We start from the raw sequence: 26,090 nt of genomic DNA, 5'->3' as shown, positions 1-26,090 counted from the left end.
GATTGATGGTTGGTGGGATAAGGTGTGGAACTTAGTACTAATGGAAAGACTGACACATCAAAACATTTTGCAGAGGGGCAGTAAAATATGACAGATATGGATCCATATGGTGGCCTTTTCTTGTATCTCTCACTCGTGGCGATTGTACTCAATGTCCTCCAACTCTTCAGGAATGATTTTGGGTTGACCAGCTTCACTAGATATTCCCTTTTTCACATAGAGGGTCTCGCTTTAATTATATACATTTGAATGTCTGTGTGGATACCAACCCTTCTCGCTCTCCTGACTAGTTATATCATCAATAACAATCACAATCCTCCTATTGCTAGATCTGTCATATTTTTGTTTCCCTATAATACAACTACTCCCCTTCCCCCCTTTTTTATTTAGTTCTTGTTTTGTTCTGCTTGGCTTGTATTACAACAGTTTTGGTAACAGCATAAAGCTGTCGTTTACTGTATGCATGTTGGAATTTTTATGACCTCTCTCTCTCTCTCTGTGATGTTCCTTCAAGTTGATTACGACTTATGGTGACCCTAATGAATCACCGATCTCCTATAGCATAGTAAACAATTTGGAAAAAAATAATTATTTTCATTGAATTATCCACTATGCTACCAGGAGTATGATGTTAATTTGGGTATAAACTCTAGGACATATTCTTTCATTTGATTCAGTTCTTCTGATGCTCTCCTTGAAAAAATTAGTTTGGGCACAGGTAATCATTCTACATTTTCAAGCCTCCCCAAGGTATAAATCATAACTTTTTAAAAAATCTTAATTGAGTCTTGCATACAAGTATGTGTTTTAAAGTTTCTGCCCTGGTAAGGCAGCTAGTATATGCATATTTCTCACCCTCCAAAACGGTAGACAATGTAAACAAACCCTCACCAAATAAAAGCCATTCTGGGAGGAAGGGAAACAGCAAGAGGACAAAGGGATGTGACCTTTGGAATGTTTGGAACACATGTTTGGAAAACATGTTTGGAAAACCGCAAGCAGGGAAAAGCTGCTTGCAGGGGGGGGGAGGAATTTGAGCACAGAAGTGGGGAAGGGTTCAGCACCTCCCACCACTTCTCTGCTCCAAATTGTCCTTTCCCAGAATGGCTTTTCCTGAAAGAAAGGGGTATTGGGGTTTGGTTACATGTATTAGCACATAACATGTATTAGGCTCTCCTAGCAAATTATTATTATTATTATTATTATTATTATATTTTATAAACACTTGGACATTTGGGATCCATATTTGGAGTTGTTTGTCTGAGGTATATGCCCAGTGGGCTCTGTCAGAGCCTATTTCCCCCCTTCCCCCCACCTAACCTCTTCCCTCTTTTAGTTTTGTTCTGATTATAATTACTTTAACTTTATGTTGAACTACAAATTGCTGATATGTCTTTTTCCTTTTATTGTTTTTATCCATTGATTGTATTTGTTAAGGAAGACCAAAAGCCAATAAAGTATACACTAACATTTTTATTGTAATATTTTTACTACCATGGGATAGGGATGTGCTAGAATTCCACCCAATTTGGAATTCATATTAAATTTTCCATTAAATCTCTTATTCTCAATGAGGATTGGATTTTAATGCAGTGAATTTCCACAGAGATTTCTGAAAGTGGACTAAAAAAAAGAAGAAATTCTGCCTCTGAAACACTGATGGCAAGAATTATAATTTAACAATATTTCCTTTTAAAATATCACTATATTCTTCAAAATATCAATATTTCTTTTAAAAATATGGATATTAATATCTATATTTTTTCCGAGTAGAAAAAAAAAAGATGAGCAAAAGCACCAGCTAGCGGATACAAAACAAACTCAAATAGATGCCAGCCTGTTAGGTCGACAGAATGCTTTTGAAACGGCACCAGTCAATGGATCCCATCCCTACCATGGGATGAGGGTCACCATTTTAATGTTTATACACCAGGAGCAGAAGCAGCAGCAGAAACAATGCATACGTGTAAAATATATACAAGTCCCAGAAACAAGCTTTTCTTGCCATATAATTTTAGTTATCTTGGTACAGATAATTATTTATTAATTATTTCATTTATATACCACTTTTCCTCCAGGTTGCTTGAGGTGGCGTACAAGATAGTTGCATTCCCATTTTTATCTTCACAGCAATTCTATTTGGTAAGTTAGGCTGAGAGACAGTGACTGGCTCAAGGTCAAATATTAGCAGGTTGGTCAGGAAAGCTTCTAGCAAAGGGAGGTTCCCTTCTTTTTCACACTAGATTATTTATTTATAATATTTATATGCTGGCAATAACACATTCTCACAAAAACATTGCAATGAAACCAATTCATCAAATAATAGCTGTCAGTTTCTTCAGTGCAATGTTTCAAATAAAGAACTCATGTTCATTCAGCAATCTTTCAGTCAAAAATAACGCCACAACAGCATGCAGAGAATTAAGTGAAGATTATCAGAAGATATTTTTGTACTCTCTCTGTCTCTTTCTCTCTCACACACACATACACACAGAGCCAGCACAACTCTCATATGGGGTCAACAACTAAGCAAGTCTCCTCATCCTTCCAAGTGCATATGAGAAGCACTCAAGAATTCCATGTGCGTGGCTTCTCTCACTTCACATTGACACGTGCACAAGCATAGTTCTTCTGAAGGTGGTTCAACTGTGTCTGCCCTGTACTACTTCAGATTGGAGGTGGAGCTTCAAGTGAATATTCCCCTGGTTTTAATTTTGTTTTAAAAATGTATTATGGACTCTAAACAGAGAGCCACACTGAACAACAATATGGAGTTGTAGCCCTGGGAGGGGATTGCAGCCTGTTCCAAACATTTCACGCTTTATGAAAACATTACGGAACATGCAGAGTCAGTCTGTCTGTCTGTTTTATGCACTTAGTCAAATACTGGTGTGGTGGAGTGGACAGAGTCAGCATCAGATACCAATGAAGCTAGCATTCAAATCACCACACAGTTCAATTAAGTGACCTTACGTCAGTCACCTTCTCTCAGCTTACAGGTGAGTGGTGGGGACATGCACCATGCAAACTGCCCTAAGTTCCTTGCAATGGCAGAACATGAAAAATCAGCAAGCATCTATAATACAGTATGAAGGGGCACATTATCTGGCTCAGCAAATAGCAATATAATATATAATGATGAGCCCCACCCCTTTTTGAGAAACAATTTAAGGGATTAAGAAAATGTTCACAAAACATGAGGTTGTATTCAAATTTGAATGGATTTTTCATCTACAGACCAAGAAGCGGTGCTATAAACTAAATAAGATTTGATACAATACATAAGCCACAAAGCACAGTCTGACATGTAATGCTATGGGTCCTTTCAACTGTATGGCTTGGCTAATGATGTGTCTTTGGCTTACCTGTTTTATGCACTGCAGCCGATCATTGGTCTGCTGTATGTGCCTGTCCATAGAATTCATTTTGATTGTCTCCACTTAGATTCTACCTGAAAGCCATTAAAATCCCTCAAGCTGCAAGATATAAAAAGAACAAGAAGGACCATTAAGAAGAAGAAAAAGTAAAATACTGGATGTTACATAGCATATGTTTGTTTATCCTTTGTGGTAGGTTTTGTTGTTGAAAGAGAGGATGAATGCTCTTTTGAAAGCAATGCCTTTTCATTTCATAACCATGACATTCTAAAGTCATATAATTCAGGGGCAGGTAAACCCGGAGGCATCCTATATTTGACCTTGTGTCTCCCCTCCAACCAGTGCCCCATCATGTCAATGCCATCACTGTAATTCATAACTCATTTTAACCCTAAGACTCCTTCTCTTTTCCTCCTCCCTCTTCTTGCCTTCCTGTAGTCATTTTGGTGGTTCAGGGGAAAAGGCTAGGATGTCTAACACAAAAGGATGCACCACAAGATGCCTTGTGCAGGGCCAGAACCTTAGCTGAATACTAATATTATAATCCACAGTACAACATACAGCAAACTCCAGTTGTGAACTTACATCAATGCTGTGTGTTAACTCTTTTTACACACAACGTAGGAAGCTGCCTTATACTGAATCAGACTATTGATCCATCTAACTCAATATTGTCTCTATACTAACTGACAGCGGCTCTCCTGGGTTTCAGACAGATGTCTCTCCCAACCCTACCTGAAGATGCCAGGGATGGAACCTGGGACCTTCTGCATGCAAAGCAGATGCTCTACCACTGCGCTACAGCTCTTCCCACCCCCACCCCCCCTCATACACAAAATACAAGGTTCCCATACCAAATATAGCCCAGACGAACCTTAGGCATAAAGCACTAGAAAAGAGGTGTGTTCAGCATCTAGGAACCAAACAACATATTAGAGCTAGCACAAATATATCAGGGTGTAATATCTGGTGCATCCTACATTAGGGATGGATAAGAATTTCGATTCAGTTCGTATTTAAAGCAGAATTTATCAAATTAGCAATTTCCAAAACAATATGAGAACTGAAACATAGCTGTCCTTCAAAATGGACAAAGTGGAGAATTTTCATGAGGACTTAAAAAAAATTGCAGATTGCTGCAGAAATGTAGAGAACTGAATTTAACATTAGGAAAATGATAAAAGGAGAGAACCAAAACAGACAAATCTTTCCATCCCTATCCTACATATGCACACACTCTCTTGATAGAGAGATAATTCCAAAGGTGATGTATATTATATCGGCAATCCCTGATGAATTTTGACAATGCAAAAATGGTCATTTCTCCTATTTTTGTACATTAAAGGTGACTGCCAATGTTCGCCAATGTGTGTCTGAGTTTTCAGATATTCACAAAAACTGATCACACTCACCAACTTTCAGACATTTATTGTCACATATATAAAGCAAAACTTGATTTAGAGAAAGAAATACAAAGGTTTGTTTGCTGCTAGAAGCAGATTGAGCCAATGGATTTTCTTTTTATTCTGGATCCAAAACTAGTGGAGGCACATGCATTTAGCCACAGATATATTCAAGCTGATCTCTGAGAAGCAACTTGCAAGGTTAAAGGGTGACACATTTTCACGTATGTCCAATATAGTTGAACAAATGACTGTATAGCAGGAGCAGCAACAATAGCTGCTCTGTACTTGTACAGTTCTGTACAAGGAGAAGCCTCCCCCCCCCGGGATCAGAGAGGAATTTGTCTGGTCCACTTTTTGCAGTGGACTGACCCTATCTGACACTCCTGAATCAGAGCTTGGAAAAGTTACAATTCCCATCAGCCCCAGCCAGCATGGCCACTGGATTGGGCTGAAGGGAGTTGGAGTTCAAAAAAGTAACTTTTCCAAGCTCTGCCTGAACTTGCTTGACAACTGGAGCACAATGCCCAGTCAAATTATGCAGATCTCTGGATTTTACTGTGCATCTTTTTCAGTGTGTAAAAAGTCCACACACTAACATATTTTATGTTTAGATTTTAAAAGTGTGTACTCTACATAAAAAAGTGCATCCAAGAGGTATAGTGTTTTTGTGCATTATTCTAAAAAATCCACAGAATATAGGACAGACCTATGACTGAGTGCCAGCGAGACTGAAACAGGATAGAATGCTCAGCCCATTCGTACATCTCCCCCCACATAGTTAATTTTATTTGACATGCTAAATCATCCTCACACTCTAGTCAAGATGCCTTGTACCATCAGAAAATTGAGCCATCTAGCCCACAATTGTCTATCTCACCTGGCAGTGTCTCTCTATGGTCTGTTAGTCAGAGGTCTTTCCCATCTTTTAAAAGGAGGTACCAAAGACTGAACTCTAGAACATTACACGTGGAAAGTACATGCTCTATCACTGAACTTCCCTCAAACTACTGATCTACTTGCTTCTCCCATTAAGCATTTCAATTCAAGTCCCTCTGGTACATTGCAGTTTCATTGTGGAAGCTCTCTGAAAGGGAGCCTCTGATCTCCTTGATGGTGATCTCAATGAATCCAAGTCCGAGCGACGAATACCAGATCTCAGCACCCAGGTGCATTCGACACACACATAAGATGTCTGGAAATCTCTGTACCTCACCAATAATGTTTTTTAATGGCTCCTGATGGATTAGACTACAGGGAAAGGAATCTCTTTCTCTCTCCCTCTGCTGAATGAGGCCTCCTCATCTTTATAATCCAGACACAACAGGGTTCAATACACCACTCCTGTCAATGAGTTATAATGCTTCATGAAATAGAAAAGCCTCATTTTGTACAGGCATCATTGTTAATCTGTGCTAGCTCCAGCTTCTCAATAGCAGATGCAGTGAAAGGACCTTTTTGAAAATGCAGGTTGGTAAGATTTTATTAAAACTATGTTCACTCACAACATACACGTGCCCCTGTTTATTTGCAGAGCCCTCAAACCACCTCAAAAGTTTAATCTTTGAGCAGACAACAGAGATTTACCAGTACAATAAGCTAACCTAGACATGGCATCATTACAGCAATGATCTATTTTAAATACTACAACACATTGTCTACATTTGTATTGTTCATAGGGGATAGGCAATATAAAAACTAATATCCCTCAAAGTGTATATCACATTTACACATAACATCAAACGTTTCAGGTAGGGGTTTAAAAATGGCATAATCCAAAGGGGGGGGCAAGGTCCCTCAAACTCTGCCAAGCACCCTAGCAATGATTCTCCCAACTTTCCCACCATTATCCCTCCATCCAAAATCCAGCTGGAATAAAATATTAGTGAGTCTATTCTGCAACTAATGAGGCGTCGCTTACCATAGACGAGGCCTGGTTGCGAGGAGGGAGCGATGCCGTTGCCGCCATTTTGGCTAAGGGCAACATCGTGCATAGCAGCGTTATGCGCGCGTGACGTGCGGCAGGGAGGGGTGGAGCCATGGGCCTATTTAAGGCTAGGCCACCCCTCCTACCTCCTCTACCCCACCCTCCCTCTTTTATGGTGTGTTTGAGGGTCGCTTCGGGGCCGAGAAGGAATTTTTATCCTGCCCACCCTTGTCGGCGGGTAGGTTTTCCGCCTACTCCACACTGTGTGAGTGGGATGGAATCAGGTTAGGGGGCATTGTGATTAATAGGTTAATTTGGCTAATTTGCTATGGTTGAAGTTTAATTGCCCTAAAAGGGCAGTTTATAATTAAGGCATGGTGCAGGAAGGTGCGGAAAGGAAAAGAGGTAAGGACAGCTTGGTGGTCCCCTTAGGCACCTTTGGAGGTGACTGGTGGTTCCAGAGGCCTGTCTGTCAGAGCTTTGCGGCTTGAGGACAGTATATGGGCTGCTTTTGGGGCCAACTTAACTCATCCACCTGAGGGTTGTGCGGCCCCAGGGGGTGGTGACCTAAGAAGGCCCCCCTACTCACCTACTGGGTGTGGCCGGGGAAGGGGTAAGCAGAGCGGGCTTGCCCTGGTCCCCCAGCAGGGGCTGGTTGCCCGTGACCTGTATGGCAAGATGCTTGCTTATAGGTAGTTCCGCACCTACATTTCCCTCTGCAGGTCACTTTAAATTGGGTTTTTTGCATAATTTAATAAAGTGGCCTTTGTTCAACCCAGCTGATGTGTCCTTGTCTTATTTCGCCCCTTCACTCGCAATCAGATTCAGTCTGCTAACACTGAATGGACACTGAATGGACTGATCAATACAGTTCCTCTAATCTCAAACCTCTTCATCCTCTCCTATTCTGATACAGAAATGAGAGTCAAAGAAGGGGTCTTGATTAGGGAATGGGATGTTAGGCAGCAGAATGGCTTCAACCCTGATTTTGTTAGAAATGTATCGCTATCAGTCTGTCTCTCCACTCACTTCCCAAACTCTTCCTTTTCCAATCATTTGGTGAACCATCTTGCTACATTATTCAGAGATCAGCTGAAAATGATTACTAGCTCTGGTCAGAACATAGAAACCACTTGGAGAAAGCCTTATTTTCTCGAGTGGCGAGATATACCAGGCTTTCATACTGTCAGCCAACATTATCAAGCAACTCCTGCTGGCAGATTATGGGGACACAAAGCAGTAGGGAGATTCAACACAAATTAATAAAATGGCTTGCACTTACTAGTAATGGACAAATAGGAAGACAGGGAATAAAAATTACACAGTGGTTTCTCTTGCTGGTATAGTGGGAAGTAATTTGGAGTTGCAACACTAGAAACCCAATTCCACGAGTCACAGGTTAGTAATAGCAGCAGCCGCAGGTGCAGTGTAAATAAATAGCTAAGACTCACTGAAATGACTGGGATCTGGTTAGATATAACAAATCGTTATTATTAAAGTAGATTTCTAACATACCCAATCCCAAGGGCGTGGACCAGATAACAATTTAAACACACAACGCAATATAATCAGCAATGTAAAATAGAGTTGGGAATCTGTGGCCCTCCAGATTATGCTGAACTCCAAGTCCCATCACCCCTGGCCATTGCTCATACTGGCTGAGAGTGATGGGAGTTGGAAACCAGTAGCATCTGGAGGGTCACAGGTTCCCCACTTCTGTTTAAAAAATGCATATGTAAATTGTCCTAGCACAAGCATAAACAAGCTAGTCTTACAGCATTTCCAGAAAATGCTCAGGCTCTAATTTTGACACAGCTCTAGGGCAACTTTCCTTAAATGTCTGACAAAGGAGGGTTAATTTTTTTCTAAGGTGAAGACACTTTTCAGTATCCTACCTCCAAATGTTTGCTGTTAATGTATGCAGGCGTAAGAACTGTGTGAAGCTCTCCCTCTCCTCCAAGCATGGCAAACACTAAGCTTAGTGTTTGTATCTCCAACTTAGCTAGTTAGCTAGATGTAGAACTCTTTCCCATCAAGTATGTACTTCCAGAATAAAGTAGTTATTTCTTATTTTAAAGCTTAAAAGTCTCTGTCTGACTAATTTGCAAGGAAGGTGTAATCTTTAGCAAAGATTCAAACACACATAAAGTCTCATTCAGTCTCTCCATTCCCAATTTCGCCACTCTGAGACAGGTTCCTGACTGGAACAAGAACACTAAACAGAAAATTAAGTAACTTGATAAGGTCCACATCTCTCTTCCCAGAATACTCTGCAACGCTCAGGAGTTCTGCGGCAGATGCAAAGGTGCTCTTGAGAGGACAAATCGAGGTGGAAAGTGATCCCTAAGAAATGGAGCTTTGAAAAACTGAGGCATACACCTTCGTATGCAAGCCTAGAATTTGTTCTAAATGCTCTGACTGACTAGCTATTACAGCGTATTTCCTACCAAAATGCCACATGATGTACATTAAACACAACATCATGTTCCACATGATAAATGTTAACGTGTAGGTTGGTTCTTTACCGGGAAGTGCTACAATGAAAACTCCTGTTTAAAAGAGAGGGGGAAAAGGCAGAGGGGAAGAGAGGGGAGAAGAACTGAAAAGCAAGATGCAACATTAATGGCCGAGGGAGACACTGCACCCTGGTTTAACTTAATTTGAAATGCTGGATTAGAAGCTAAGCCTTAAGCATAGTTAAAATCTTCACAAATGCAATGCCATATCATGATTAGGAACAGTGGGTGAGTCTGCAGGTGAGAACAGAAAAGGTGGACAAACCAGTGGCAAGCATTATATCTGAAGTGGCCCTAGGAAGGTTGACAAGGGAAGGAACTGTGAAAGCTGGCTTTTCTCTTTTTTTCCTTTTCTATTGCCAAAGGCATAGGTTTGCAATGATTTGGAATATTCTTTCCTCTTTATTGCTCCCTGTCATTGAGCAAAAAGAAGCGACACAAAAATCGATTGCGAGAAACAGATGGTAATGTTTCATCAGTCAGACAAAACTGAATAATTTGCTCTATTTCTCTATATGTTGAGAGGTATTAACAAAATCAGATGATTGCTATCTATTAAGTAGCTTTCATTAAGCACTGAGCTAGGCTACAAACAGGGTGGGCAGGGGGTTATAAAATCGGAAAAGAGCTGGTTCAAGTTATGGGGTGGAGTTTACTACAGACATATATTGTAGCATTAATATATGATGGAATTAAAAACAGCTAATTCATATAAAGTGATGTCCCTCCCAGGTCTGCAAGCTACTCACATATTATATATATATAAGATACAGCAGGATTTTCAGTATGTGAAATCTGTCTGTGTTTGATTTTTACATGTGGAATTTTGAAAACTGTGAATTTAAATTGGGGCGGGGGTTATTCCAAAAGGTTTTTTAAACCCAGTCAGAGAATATACAAATTCCTAGTACCATACATACCAAAAAATTAAAGGTGTTTTTCTCCCTCAACACAATATAGAGCTCCCACTAGTACACAGTGTGCTTTCTTGGAACACCTTGCTTTTAATAGCAAATGAATGTTATATTTGAATTTTGAAATTTAGATTTTTTGCTGAAACTTCAGCCTTGCTAATAATCTGTCCACCTAAATTCAAAAATTAAATGCTTACCGATTAGCATAATGCACAAATATCAAGCAGAAAAAATCTTAATAAAAAGTAAATTTTGAAATGTAGCCATATTTTCTTCCTCTGTGCGTTCTATTGTCCTCCCAAGGTAATTCAAGCTTTAACATTGTGTAAAAGCGTGCATATTGGGGACTTATAAAAAAAAAATTCAACCCTGAGCAACCATGAGTTATATCCTCTGGTACAGACTTCATAGATGATTTGTTTCGATCAACCTTTTATTTAGAAAGAAAATGCATGCATTGTTTTGGTTTCAAGGCCACACACACACAATTATTTGTAGTGTGTGTTAAGTATAATCCAAGTACATATCAATAGGAAAAAGCCTCATTTATTAAAAGAGGCAAATTCCTTTCGATATAGGAAGACATTTAGCGTTAAGGGTTTGTGCCTTTGCTTAGCGTGTACCCTGGGCAGGAAAGAGCTTCTTTCCCAAGCAAGCCGGCAGAGGTCTCCCTTTTCTACTGATGCTGAGTGAGCTTCCATTCTCCTCTCACATAGCATTGCCTTGTATTTCTTTTAAGCCTTTACAAGTCCCTACAAATCCTCTGCCTCTGCTTCCTAACAGGGAGCACTAAAACTGACACTGTCTGTCTGACCTTGTGGTTATTGATTAACTATCTCCCCATTCGCTGCCATCTTTCACACCTCTGGCGCTTAGCAAATAGAGAGCTAAGGAGTAGCAGTCATACTCCATGACAGCTATGTTCAAAAAGGCCTGCCTTTGGAGACGTGGTGGAAAGTGCCATTTGATCAAATGCTGTTCTAATGTCAAGACTAAATACCACACAGATCCCAACAAGTTGTACAGTTTAATATACACTTGCCAGGACAGTTCAACATAAATAGCAAAAAAGAGGGAGGTGGAATAATTCATGGAAAACAGTGAGCAAATATCAAATCTATACCAAAAGGAAGACAGGGGAAACTGGCAGGCTGTCTTGCAAAGGATGTATTACTATTTAACTGCATTGATTTTAACCATAGAAATGATACCACAGCATCTTGCAATACTGCACTCAAAACACTTTATTACACATATACCTGTTGGCCCCAGCAATTGGGGGTACATCTGCTGCAATACTAAAATTACTTTCCATAGGCACAAGATATAACAATGGAAAACTTGGGGAGGGGAGATGCTCAGTAATTGTGTTTGTACATCTAGAGAAACAGCTTATTTCCACGTAAGCACGAAACCTAGAAGAGGATATTAAAAATTCATGCTTCTTACGTTAAATTCACAGTTTAACATTATTTTTCTTATTGGAAAAGATTTTTAAAAGCTGTTTGGTAAAATGTTAAAAATATGTTTACCCACATGAATATACTAAAATAATTTTCATACTTCATACTAGCCTGGGCCTCTTAGGTTCTTAGATTAAAGGGGTATTATGATTTGGACCAGTACAGGTTTAACCATACCATGTTTAAGCTCAATGAGGCATGCTTAAGCCCTTAGTCTCCACAAGAGGGAAGGAGCGGCTTCAACTGGGTCAATCACCAAATAAGAGGGCACACAAAGGAGCACTTTCAGTGTTTAGGGAACCCAAGAAGAAAATGTTACCCAGTAGCCTGTATGACTATCTGGGAAGAGCCAAATGATGGAGGCACATTTCTGCAGTCAGAGAAAAATGAACTGGAGCCAGGCCCCCTGCTGGGACTCGGGTGAAAGAATGGAAAGAGCTGCTGGACCGGGGATGGGGGGGGAAGGGCGGCACAGAAGTTGCAAACCTTTTGTAGTGTATGTTTTAGGTCATAAAAAGCCATGGGAAAGGACTAGAGGGGAGGAAAGTTTGTGGTAGTGGGAACAATCTGTCCACTGACGACAACCCTTGAAAAGTGCTAGGCTGCAGCCCTCTTCTCAACCAGGAAAATCATTGGGAATCAAGTGAGTTTTGTAAAGCAACTCCATATCCTACCTGGTCTGAGGACTAAGGATAAGAGTCATTCCATTTCAGTAAACCCAGGAAGTACCTAGTTCTCAAACTCCATCCCTGTGTGAGGGCTTACATCAATTGAATACAAAGTAAACCTCTTTAAATCTGGGCAAACAACCTGTCAAAAATAAACTGGGCTTCACTTTTATATTTACCTTTACCAGTATATTTTATATACATATAATATATATTATTATATATTATAGAGTTGGTTTATAACAATTATGTGCAATGATCTCAGGGGATATGGGAAGACTGTAAATAAAACATAAAACAAGCACAAGCAAGTTGTTCCAAAACTGAACATCACTACACCTAACTGTGTGTGCACTCTGTGTCTGAGTGTGTGAGGAAGGTGATTGGATCTCACAAATAATTATTAATGCATGAAGAAACACTTCTTTTAAATTAAGAAAATTTTTCAGGATGTACTTGGAATATCATTTCACTTCAAAACTTGAACGATTGCCAGAGATTTAAACATCCATCCACAACAACTGGTTTATTCCCTTAGTAGAAATGGTACTTCAAAAACAAAATAAGCAGCATGGAAATGTCAGGTGAAAGGTCATTTTAATCATTAAACACTTGAGGGGGAGAGGAAGTAGGTTTTAATAAAGCTTTATTTACCACAAACAACTAAATAGCGAACATGGCCGGCTTGGGGCTATTAAAAAGGGACCAGATGCGAGGCAAAGGAAGGACTTGTCATGCCAGGAGAGGGAGAATAGATATTTGTGCGATGTGGCTTTCCATTGTCGCTCTACAAATGGGCAATAATCCCCAGAAGACTTTCTATCATCTTTGGAGTCCAAGAGCAAGCAAGCGGATTGTGTGTGTTTCTGTGCTTGCCTGCATGCAGTCTCAGCGAGGGGTGGGAATGGATTTATTTAATTTATGGTGGCTTGAGCTGTGAGTGAGGGCGGTCATGCTGGGCTGTAAAAAGCCTTTCTGCAGCCCTGTGCTTTCTCATTTTTTTTCATCCTCCACACATGTCTATTAGATATGAAACCGCCCTCCAAACCTCTGCCACAATGGTAGCACAACCCCATAAGCTTTGAAAAAAAGAAGAGATGACAGCTTGCATAAGCAAGCCTGCTGGACTCCGCTGGGAGCAGGAGCGGTGGTGCGCAGAAATTGTTCAATCATCAAGCACATCTGCAGCCTGATTACAAAAGCAAAAAGGTGGCAAGGTTGGCTGTGTGGAGCAGGCAGGCCTGTGATGTGACCTATGCTAGGAAGAAGGAATGAAAATATTACTGAGAAAGAGAGAGCAGGATTTTTCACAGGGACAGAGCAATGCTGCATCTCCAACCAAGTGTATCATGGTTTTCAATTCTTTCACACCGGACATTGGCAAGTACAATAAAGCTTTGACTCCTGTGTTGGGCCAGTGTTTCTCAACTGCTGAATTAAAACTGATGGTTTTCATATGTACTAAGAGCACAAGATCCTCTTTTCAAGTAATTGCTCTACTTGACTGGTTTTCTGAATTTATCTCTAACCTCCCAACATGCAAAAAAAAGAAAAAAGGTAAATATGTTCTTGATAATGGATTGCAGACAGGGCACTGGAACCCCATAACAGCAAGAGAGAATGACATGAAATTTAAGGTGGAAGTGACAACATACTGGCAGTCAGAACCAGACATGTGGGTACTGCCTGCAGGCACCTCCGCCTTAGGCCTACACACAAACTTCCATAAACCTTTTCAGGTTGTTATTGGGGCTGCTGGTATCTGAGTTTGTCATATGGCAATTTGAAAGTGGGGTCAGGGAGTGAATGTGACTGTTTTATAAATCAAGGAAACGTTATATTTTCATTCCCCTCCCTTGATTTTATATTTATATTATAAGTCCTTTCTTGTGACAAACCTCCAGGCCAGAGAGCTTACAACATTATGCACATTTGTAAAACAAAAAAGAGTAAACCATTCCATAAAAATATGACAAAATGAATGCTGTGAGGCGTCCTTCCCTGGCTCTCCCTGTCAGGTTCCTACCTGCTCGTGGTTACTGCCTGTCTCTAGGCACCACCAGGGACTCCACCAGTCCGGACCGCTCTCTCTTATGATTTCTCTCCCCGCTCTAGCACAGATCTCAACAGATCCCTCTGCTAGGCAACCACCAGTAACGTCCCAATACTAGTATTCCCAGAGACTCTGAATACTGGTATTGTTATTCTCTTCACCGCTGCCACCATTTGTTACAGTTCCCCTTCAGCCTTGGTCATTACCTTACCCTCCCTTCTGGTCTGTGAAACCCCAGCCAAGGATCAGGCCTTTGGTAAACCAAATTAAGTATTTATTACAGATAACAAAGCTAACAAGATTAACAAGATTTCTTCTTAAGGCACATAAGCATATGGTTTTACTCAATACTAATCCGAACTCCACCTCCCTCCTTCTTCACTCTCTCCTGGCAAACAACTCTCTAAACCCCACCAAGCAATCCACTCTCTCTCTTCTCCCCCCAGATTCCACAATTCACCACCTCACATTCACCCAGATTTACCTGTCATCCTTTCATTTATACTGTCAGCCATTTTAAACATTCAGCCAATCATCAAGCATTCTATTGCCCATTCACTCCCCCTCCTCTTTCACTACTTACCATGTATACTCTAAACAACCAGCACTTACCATATATACACTAATATATAGGAACATCACAAATGCCTTAAGAAAAACAACCTTCTTTAATGCGGGCACTCTATAACTGTGGGACAGGGCTGGTTCTAAAGGGAGGTGAGGTGGGGCACTGCCTGAGGGCCCCTGGAGCTACAGGGGACCCCTCAGCAGCCCCTCCACTCCCCTTCCACGATCCGCAGCACCAGCTGTGGATTGCAGGGCAGGAGCTTCTGCCTGCCCACCATTCCCTCGCCCCACCTACCTGTCTCCTGCCTTTTAGCATTGCCCTTAATGAAGATGGCGGCAGCGGTTTCCCTAAGGTACTGAAGCCCCTGCCACCATCTTAGTTGATGGCAGAGATGCGTGCACGTAGCACGCATGCGTGCCATCAACAAAGATGGTGACAGAGGCTTCATCCCCTTAGGGAAACCACAGCCGCCATATTCATTAAGGGCAATGGTAAAAGACAGGAGACAGGTAGGTGGGGGCGTGGGGGGCTGCGTGTGTGCACACACACGCCGGGGCCCAGGGCAAGCTGATGCCCAAGGGCCCCAGCATGCCTGGAGCCGGCCCTGCTGTGGGGCCACTATGGAAATGTCCAAATCCACACCTATATAGGTATTACAGCATGCTTAACCCTTTGCTATCTCATCACTTTTGCTTGGCAACCTTATCTTCCACTTTTTCCAATGATACAGCAGGAGTGGGGGGAGACTAAGAAGTGCCTCTCCATGGTCTCAGGCAGAAGTCTTTTCCAGTCCTTAGATAATGTAACTGGAAATGCTGAGAATTGAACCTGGGTCTGCAAAAGTGCAAATGTGTCTTCATCACTGCATAGGCCATGAACTGTTCCTGCCACCCCTCATGCCCACCACTCAAAAAACCACCACAAGGGCCTCTGAAGAACCATTCTGCCCTAAGAAGAGGGGAGAAGAAGCAGAAAGAGCTTGGTGAACTGCCCACCATTTAGCGCCCACCAGTGTTCCAGTTGAGGTGACCCCCCTACCTCTCCCACAACTGCCCCACATGACATTCTTATGATCATCTTGCCCTGAGGTGAGAAGAAACAGGAATAGGCTTTCCAAAGGGTTTCTTTCCCCTGCTTGCATTTTAAAAATTGTATACTTGTTATTGCTATTAATTGTTTTAATAATTTCATGGAAACGGCTTTGTGAGACCCATCTGAAAAGTAGTATATATACATATCAATAAATAAAAGAAATGGCATGGTTGATAGCAAGTTTCAATAGAAAATAAAGGAAAACCATTTTTCTGCTCTATGCAGAGGAAAATAAATTAGTGCAGGAAATGATTTTAATGTCAGGGTTTGTAAAATGAGATTGTAACAGCTGAGAAAAATGCAGATATTTGACAATACCTCATTTAAACCCAGTCACCCTTTTTTTGTTTACATATAAAATGTTTAACTGAATTATCCAATATTTTTTTCCAGAAAATTAAAAGAAGGGTACTGATACAACAGATTTTCTCTTGCTTACGATTAAATACCTGGCAATATGTAATCTACCACATACATTCCACAACTGCAACTGTGAAACTATCAAATAGGTCAAAGGTAGTTAAGCCATTTTGACCCATTAGAATAGAATCCAAGCATGGTTGTGATCATCACCATCACCATTTCTTTTTTGTCCCTTCCAAGGGCGATGTGTGTTCCAATTAGTGCCAGAGACACTATGAGTTTTTCTATATTTTCTAAGGGACCTCCATTGCTTCTCTGTTCCAGCATGTATAATCTGAGTTGTTTGTCACAAGGCTCAGTCTTAACGTAATCAGTCTGAAAAGCACTGCCTCCATCATCATCTTCAGAAAGGGCTTAAGAGCATGCCCCTTAAAACTTTCCCACTTACAATATTTCCACCTTTGTTTAACATCCTGAGGAAGAATTCTATCAAGCACTGAACACATAACACATTTGAATCATTCCAAAAAAAGTACTGTAGTGATTTTTTGGTGGGGTGGATGTGTTCTTACTTAGATTTTTAATAGCACACTTTTAACACACATACACTCATTCTTCTTATCATGATTTAACTATTCTAGTTTGTGTTTGAATCTTAAACTTTATTCAACAATGCATATGCAGACAACCTAGCTGAATTGTCCAAACTGGAATTGCCAACTTTTGTATTCTCAGGGGCGCCTCTATTCTCCAGATAGTAGACTGAGGCTCTGCACTGTATTTTACTATGTAAATGATTCTGTCATATGTGGTCAGGCTCTATAGTTAAAGCTGATGCCACCCACCAGTAAGAGCGTCTTACCTATCTATCACGTATGCATTGAGTGAATATTACACACAAAAAGCCACAAAACTACATGTAAGGTTCAAATGTGGAATTTCTCAGTCTCTCTCTTGTGAAAACTTACTTTCCTTCGCACATGAAACTGGATTCATATTTTATGGCGACAACCTAAAACTGCCTTGCAGGCCTGTGATCAGAGTCAGTATGCCAACTATCATTGCTACCCCTTCCCCATTAAATGACCACATACATTTGATGCAGAGCAGTACATTTACCGCTAAGTTCTAGCTACACAAGTTGTTCCTACTCCTTCCTCAGTTCTGCAGCATTTTATATATACAGTAGAGTCATCCAGATCTATCACCCCAGCTTTTTTCTAACTATGTAGGAAAGCCCTGTTGTCATGTTTGGCTTCATCTGTACTCATGGTTCCTTTTAGCAGTGTTTACCAACCACCTGATTCCCTCTCCCTGTCTCCCACTTTCCAGCCCATTTAGCTACATCTGGATTGGGTCATGGCCACTTAGTGGGTAATGACATCAGTTCTGCAACAAGCAACCCTTCATTAGGTCAAAGCCAGGGTGGGCAAAGGTAGAAGATCTACTTATGTCAAATTTTGGTTCATTAGCTGCCATGCTAGATTGAAAGCAACAATATAAATGCACATGATGAGGCATAACCATGGCTGGCTGTGTCAACGCACAAATGGCATTATGTTGGCATGGCAAGAGTGTTAAGACTGACACTAAAGTAAGCTAGCACAAATGAATCTTGCTACAAACGTCATATGCCTATAGCACAAACTAGTGGTAGGAGAAACTATTAGCATCTTGGACTGATCAGCCATCTATTAAGACTTGTGTCTATTGATCATCATCAATTCTACAAGCTGTTCTCTAAAACCTAGAGGAAATTAATTTTCATAAGAGAAATCCATTAATATTAATCCATTAATATTTTATCAAGCAACATAAAGAGACAGCTGGTATAGCATAGTGGTTTAGACTGTGAGTTGAGAAGTCCATGGTTTATCTTTCACCTCTTACCTCTACCACAAGATGAAGAAAGCCACTCTCTCTCAACCTCAGCCCACCCACCTGCTACATCAGGCCAACAGCACAGACTTAACTGACAAAATTGTTGTAGTAATTACCTGATTTATAATGCATGTGAAGTTCTTTGACTATTCCAAAAACTGCTATATAAATTACTGCTACTATCAAAAGAGTAATGCCACTTTTTTCTTACATTGTTCATGACAAGCCACAGACATACCTTTTCAGCAACACAAAGGCAAAGGACATACCAGATCCCAACGCTTATCCTTCCTTCTCCTTCACCTCTTCTTTCTTTCACACATCCACACTTATATATATAAAATCTATCACAACAGATTCCATAGGAAATAATCAGGTAAAACCTCAGTATTGTTATGGTATGCCCACTAATACATTCTGCTCTTGCCACAGCAATCTCCTATTAGTACTGACTACTTTTCATGTTGTAAATCAGCAGGAAACACAACTGCAGATCTTTAACACAAATCTTGTTTATCAACCTGCTAGGGAAATGTAGGCATATAATGAATTCCTAGAAACAGACAATCCACTGCTCTGCCTCACTTTCACTATCCCAACATTTTTGTTTCTTAATTTGCTATTAGGTTATTGGCTGCCATGTTTGCATTGTCCTTGTATGACGGCTGTTCTTAAGTAGCCTACAATTCATACCAAGGCAGCCAAGATATATTAGCTGTTAGCTTTGCGCTAATTACTAACCACTGAGCAATCAAAGGCATTGTTTCTTTTACTTAATTATCCACCCCCTTGAAAAGCAATACCATTAACCAAACTTAGCAGAGTTCACTGAACACTGAGGTTGATTCCTTATACTCTTTCCTTAGAATCACCAAATTTTACACAGCACAAAGGCCAGCTAGACCAACACCACACCAAAGGGACAAGGTTATCCACCCAAAGTCAGCCTCACAATTCAGCTTATGCAATCCAGCAGACAACTCTGTATCACAAGTAGAGAGCAGCTGCATTGCTGAAAGGTATTTTGTAGAGCAAACTGCTTTAAACTACATGGATAAGCAAGCCAAGTCAGGTGCAGTTTGTATATCTCAGTAAAACCAGGTTTCTAAATGGTAGAAAACTAGCATTTCAGAGAGTTTTTCAACATGGGGGAATCTGTAAAACAAGCAAACAAAGTCCATGATGAACTTTGCCTCCAAATGAATGCTATAAACTAGGCTTTACAGACAGCAACGGTAGGTAATCCCCTCTCCTCCTCTTCCTCCTCCAGTTATCAATGCCAGTCTAATATGGGGATATTCTTTCCCAATCCCAAATATGGCATGAACAAATAAAGAGAAATTTAGAAAAAGGGCACCTCTATATCACTCAAACTCCTGTTCTATCCTTAGAAAAGTTCTTAAAGTAGGCAAACATTAGTCCCCTGACCTCCTTGGGCACAAGTGAGGAATCAAGAAAAAAACCATGGATCAGCCTTCATAAATGTGTCCCTTTCAGCCTTGAATCTAAAGGTGAGCAGTGCTCTCACAAAACAGAGAGACTATTCCATAACTACACATTTCTAATACTTAGACCTTTTTCAGACTTCTAGCCAAGATTTGTAAGTGGTCAGATGATAGCAATTGGTTTTTAACAAACTTTGTCTAGATGTGGCCTCATCAGAGGTGATACCAGGTATTAATTCTCTGACCATACCAAAAAAGGTCACTAGCTCAGATAGCATTTTAAAAGGATTAGGAAAATTCATGGGGAATAGGTCTATAAATTTTGACTAGCTTTGACAGCTAAATTTCTATGTTCAAAGACAATATACCAGATGCTGGGGACGGGATGGCTATCTTCATGCTCTGCTTGTTGGCTTCTCAGAGACACCACCAGAAACAGGATATTGGGTTAGATGGGCTCTTGATCTGATCCAGGAAGGCTCTTCCAATATACTAAATCAGGTATTAAGCAATTTGTTCTAAAAATATCTTTCAGCAGCGGCTGTGACCATAGGAATCCCTCAGGTTTCGTCTAGCCTCACACATTTGTGGCTGCAGTCATGTTGTACAGCTGACATGCAGTGATGAGCCATTGATCATGTTGTCTTTGCAAAGCAAAGAGATGGATTAATGCACCTATTAGATGAAAGAGGGCAAGCCGATAAAGGGAGTCAGGACAGGTCATTGCATATAATGGGAAATTGTTTTTAGACAACGGTTTTATCTCCCATTTAGTTTCCACATTTCAAAGCTTGTTGTGGATTAAGAATGACAGGGAAATTGTTGTATGCCCATCCACTGTTAGATCATAACATTATGTGAATCAGAGTCAAAAGTCATCAAAATTACACAGATAGTAAATTTGGTTAGAATTCTCTCATCCTCAACAGCAACTTTAATGGTCCCTGGCTTGCCTCAAATTGCAGCTGAAGATTATTGATCACAACCTGCACATCGCTTCTATGATATATTAAGCATACTATTATGAGAATCATGTGGCCGGAAGCCTTTACATGGATTCCAACTAATGGGGGAGAAACTATGGAGGCAGCAGGAACCACACTGTTCAGGGAATGAATAAAGGGGTGACAGTCATCCCAACTTTTAAAAATTAATCTCCTATTAATTCTCTTTCTGAACTGTAATCTGGCGAATGGTGCTCATCTATGACAAAACATTAACTTTTTGGTCCTATATGAACAGTTGTCATAAACACATAATGTATATGGTGTACAGTAGGGCCCCGCTTTACGGTGCTTCGCTAACGCAGTGGTCTCAATTAGATGCAATTAGACTAAAGCCCCAGTCATACGGTGCTTGTTCCACTTTTACGGCAGTTTTCGGGTGTCACACGCCATTCTATTCAATGAGTCCCGCTTTTCAGTGGTTTGCGGTTTTCACTTTTCAGCGGGGGCCCAGAACATAACCCGCTGTATGAGTGGGGCCCTACTGTATATAATGTTAGTATGACTAAATTTTCTTGAGAGGCCTGATCAAGCAACTGTGCAGTCTGGAAATGCTGCCAGCTGGGAAAACAAAATTTCTGACTCTGACCCTGCCCTTAGAAAGGTTCAAGATAATACCCCTTTTCCAGAGCCTTGGTCCAAAGATGACCTATTTCAAGGCTCTCGGATTTCTTACAATGGCAGGATGTGTTCCCCTCATAGTAGGTCATGGAGGGGGATCCAGGTGGCTCCCATTAGTACCATAGAGGGCAGAGGGAGATACGGTATGGGGGGACAGCGATGTTATCGGGTGAGAGGGATATGCAACAGGACGTTGGTTGCCCCCAAGCTGTCTCCCCATTCAAATAACCTGGATAGCCACGGTGTCAGTCCCCCTGGGTTGAAATTGCTGCTCATAAATGCCAGGTCGGTGAATGGTAAAACAACGGCCATTCAGGACTTGATCCTGGATGAGCACGCCGACCTGGCCTGTATTACTGAGACCTGGTTGGATGAAGCTGGGGGGGTTAATCTTTCTCAGCTCTGCCCATCAGGTTTCTCGGTGCAGCAGCAGGCTAGACCTGGGGGGTGGGAAGGAGGAGTCGCAGTGATCTACCGAGATACCATCTCCCTGACCAGGTGCCCTGTCCCGCAGTGCTCTGGATTTGAGTGTGTGTATTTAAAGCTGAGCGGCCGGGACAGAATAGGGATTCTGTTGGTGTACCGCCCACCCCGCTGCTCAACAGTCTCCCTTCCTGAGCTAACCGGGGTGGTCTCGGGGTTGTTGTTGGAGTCCCCGCGGCTTGTGGTGCTGGGGGATTTCAACATTCATGCTGAGGCCGCCCTGTCAGGAGTGGCTCAGGACTTCATGGCCTCCATGACAACTATGGGTCTGTCCCAAGTAGTAACTGGCCCCACTCATGCTGCTGGTCACACTTTGGATCTTGTTTTCTGTGTGGAGAAGGATGATGGTGATCTTGGTGTGGAGGATCTTTTTTTGGCTCCCTTGTCATGGACAGATCACTACCTGGTTGGGTTTAGACTCACTGGGACTCAGAACCTCTGCAAGGGTGAGGGACCGATTAGGATGGTCTGCCCCAGGAGCCTGATGGACCCAGATAGGTTCCTGAGGACTCTTGGGGATTTTCCTGCCACCTTGGCAGGCGATCCTGTCAAAGCCCTGGTTGACCTCTGGAATGAGGAAATGGCCAGAGTGGTGGACACGATCGCTCCTGAGCATCTCCTCTCACGTAGTGGAGCCAAACCTGCCCCTTGGTTCACCAAGGAGCTGGCAGTGATGAAGCAAATAAGACGGAGACTAGAGCGACACTGGCGGAAGACTCGGAGCGAGTATGACCGAACATGGGCTAGAGCCTATTTGAAGGCCTACTCCATGGCAGTACGGACATCTGCGGGGAGTCGTTCAGCGGAGCTGTTTCGAGTGCTTAGGGGTCTTTTACATTTGGACCACCGAGAGGATAATATACACCACTCAACAACCCGCTGTCAAGAGTTTGCACGACATTTTGCGGGTAAAGTCGCTCAGATTCGCTCCGACTTAGATGCTAGGATTGATACAGTCTCAGGGGATGTAACTTTGGCGCCTGCCTGTCCAATATTGATGGATTCTTTTCAATTTGTGCAGCCTGAGGATGTGGACAGGATCCTTGGAGAGGTGAGAGCCACCACATGTCTGCTGGACCCTTGCCCTTCCTGGCTTATAAAAAAGGCCAGAGAGGGACTGGCTGAGTGGGTGAAAGAAGTGGTCAACGCCTCCTTACAACAAGGCAGAATTCCAAGGTGCCTAAAGGAGGCAGTTGTGAGACCTTTATTGAAAAAACCTTCCCTGGACCCCTTAAACATGGATAACTACCGGCCAGTGTCCAATATTCCATTTTTGGGTAAGGTAATAGAGCGTGTGGTGGCCTCCCAGCTCCAGAGATTCCTGGATGAAACAGAGTATCTAGATCCATTTCAATCTGGTTTCAGGCCTGGGTATGGGACGGAGACGGCTTTGGTCACCTTGGTGGATGACCTACGCAGAGAACTGGACAGGGGGAGTGCGTCCCTGTTGGTTCTGCTGGACCTCTCAGCAGCTTTCGATACCATCGACCATGGTATCCTCCTGGACCGCCTAGCTGGGATGGGACTTGGGGGCACTGTTTTGCAGTGGCTCTGGTCATTCCTGGAGGGGCGAACCCAGAAGGTGGTACTGGGGGACTCCTGTTCGACTCCTTGGCCATTGGCCTGTGGAGTCCCTCAGGGTTCAGTTTTGTCCCCTATGTTATTTAACATCTACATGAAACCGTTGGGAGAGGTTGTTCGGGCGTTTGGAGTTCGGTGCCACCAGTATGCTGACGACACCCAACTCTATTTCTCCTTTCCACCTTCTTCCAAGGAAGCTGTCTTAGTTTTAAACCGGTGTCTGACATCAGTTGTGGATTGGATGAGGATGAACAAATTGAGGCTTAATCCAGACAAGACAGAGGTGCTCCTGGACAGTCGTAAGGCAGATCAGGGAATAGGGATACAGCCTGTGCTGGATGGGGTTATACTCCCCCTGAAGACACAGGTTCGCAGTTTGGGTGTCCTCCTGGACACAGCTTTAAATTTGGATTCCCAGTGGCCAGGAGGGCTTTTGCACATTTGAGATTAGTGCGCCAACTGCACCCGTTCCTTGACCCGTCCGATCTGGCCACGGTGACACATGCCTTAGTCACATCCCGTTTAGGTTACTGTAACGCGCTCTACGTGGGGCTGCCTCTGAAGACTGCTCGGAAACTTCAGCTGGTACAACCTACCTACCTTCCTGTACATCTGCTCCCACGAGTGATACATGCCCTGGTCTCCTCTCGCTTAGACTACTGTAATGCACTCTACGTGGAGTTACCCTTGAAAACGGTCCGGAAACTGCAGCTGGTACAGAATGCAGCGGCACACTTGATAAAGCAGAGCCGTCGCCGGGATCATATTACCCCAGTGTTGGTAGATCTACACTGGTTACCAGTTGTTTACCGGGCCCAATTCAAGGTGTTGGTATTGACCTTTAAAACCCTATACGGTTTCGGCCCAGTTTATCTGAAGGAACGCCTCCAGTATCACCAATTATGCCGCCAAACAAGATCAGCCTCACAAGACCTTCTCTCGGTCCCACCGGTCAAAACAGCTAGGCTGGTGCGGACCAGAGAGAGGGCATTTTCGATTGTGGCCCCCACCCTCTGGAACTCGCTCCCTTTGGACCTTCAACATGCCTCCTCCCTGATGGGTTTTCGCCGAGCCTTAAAGACCTGGCTATTCAGGCAGACCTATGGGATTTCTGGGGTGGACTAGTTTTTATGGTGTACTAATTGAAGGATGGTTTTAGATGAATTGATGTTATGGTTTGTTGATTGTATATTGATTTATATATTGTATTTTGCATTACTGTAAGTCCCCTAGAGTGTCCGCTGGCTCGGACAGATAGGCGACTAACAAATAAATTATTATTATTATTATTATTATTATTATTATTATTATTATTATTTATTACAACGTGCTGCAGCCAGAATGCTAACTGGGGCTGATTACAGGGACCTTACAACTCCCCTGCTAAAAAAGCTCCACTGGCTGCCAGTTTGTTTCCAGACACAAGTCAAAGTGCTGGTGTTGACCTATAAAGCCCTACACGGCTTGGTTCCAGGCTATTTGTCAGACCGCATCGCCCTCTATGTGCCTGCCCGGGCCCTGAGAACTTCAGGAGAGGCCCTTCTTTCAATACCTTCATCCGCACAAGTACAACTGGTGAGGATACGAGATAGGGCCTTCTCGGTGGCTGCTCCTAGGCTTTGGAATTCCCTCCCTAAGAAGATAAGAATGGCCTCTTCCCTGCAGTCCTTTCATCGACAGGTAAAAACTTTCTTATTTCAGCAAGCCTTTGATTCCGAAGGCGGCAAAGGATAGGCCCAAAAGGAGGTCATATTGCTCTTGATTGTTTATTTTTTAATTATTCTGATTTTATGAGTATAGTTTTTAATATCAGAAACAGTTTAATGCTATTTTAAATTAGAGTTCATTTTTTAATTATATCTGTCTATATTTATTTACTTATGTATTATATGCTTTTAACTTTGGTAGGTTTTAATTGTATCTGTTTTTTATCTGGAAGCTGCCGTGAGTTCCAATTTGGAAAAACGGCGGGGTATAAATAAAGTTAATAATAATAATAATAACATACAAAGTTGCCTTATACTGTGTCTAACTATTGGGACAACCTAGACTAATAACATCTATTTTAACTGGAAGCAGCTTTCCAAGATCTCAAAGGTCTTTTCTTGTCCTGCAACCTGAGATTCTTTAAGGAGATGCCAGTGATAGACAACTCTCCCTCCCTCATTTTCGTTCATTTTCTACTACATCCATGCCTAATGTTCTAGATAATATACTACCCTTTTAAAGAACATAAAGAGAGCCAGTGTGGTGTAGTGCTTAGAGTGTTGGAGACCAGGGAGACCAGGGTTCAAATCCCCACACAGCCCTGAAGCTCACTGGGTGACCTTGGTCCAGTCACTGCCTCTCAGCCTCAGAGGAAGGCAATGGAAAACCACCTCTGAATACCGCTTACCATGAAAACCCTATTCATAAGGTCGCCATAAGTTGGGATCGACTTGAAGGCAGTCCATTTCCATTTTTTCCCAAAGAACATAAAAACAGTTTCAGAATCAGGTGATGTGTCTGCCACTCTAACTGAGTGGGTTTTTTCCTCACGTTTGCTCCCAATGAAGTGTCACATCCCATATACTCACTTACTTTAACACTTAAGAGTCATACACCTACACCTGAGTTTGTCTTTGTAGCTATGACCGCAAGATTTCTCTCAAAACTCGTACTAATTAGAATGCTGTTAAGCATTAAATCACTGTTTATGCTAGAAAGCAGAAATGGAACTAGTGGCTGTCCA

At 42.1% G+C, this 26,090-nt stretch overlaps 1 protein-coding gene across 19 annotated transcripts in view; it reads right to left on the bottom strand.

The window, feature by feature from the left end:
- The window catches only part of ZMIZ1 (zinc finger MIZ-type containing 1), a 621,029-nt gene that overhangs the window by 268,811 nt on the left and 326,128 nt on the right, over positions 1-26,090 (bottom strand). For 17 of the 19 annotated variants that reach the window (XM_061634913.1, XM_061634912.1, XM_061634907.1 and 14 more), the window contains one exon: positions 3,366-3,476. In XM_061634913.1, coding sequence (XP_061490897.1) covers positions 3,366-3,425 — 60 coding nt within the window. In that variant the 5' untranslated portion in view covers positions 3,426-3,476. Of the gene's footprint in view, positions 1-3,365; positions 3,477-4,251; positions 4,293-18,463; positions 18,544-26,090 lie in introns of those variants that run through there. The other 2 variants (XM_061634916.1, XM_061634917.1) reach the window with 2 other exon arrangements.

The sequence above is a fragment of the Rhineura floridana genome, chromosome 7 (genome assembly GCF_030035675.1).
Source record: "Rhineura floridana isolate rRhiFlo1 chromosome 7, rRhiFlo1.hap2, whole genome shotgun sequence".
Classification (NCBI taxonomy): domain Eukaryota; kingdom Metazoa; phylum Chordata; class Lepidosauria; order Squamata; family Rhineuridae; genus Rhineura; species Rhineura floridana.
The sequence above is the reverse complement of the archived record's forward strand: the minus strand, read 5'-3'. Positions and strand labels throughout refer to the sequence as shown.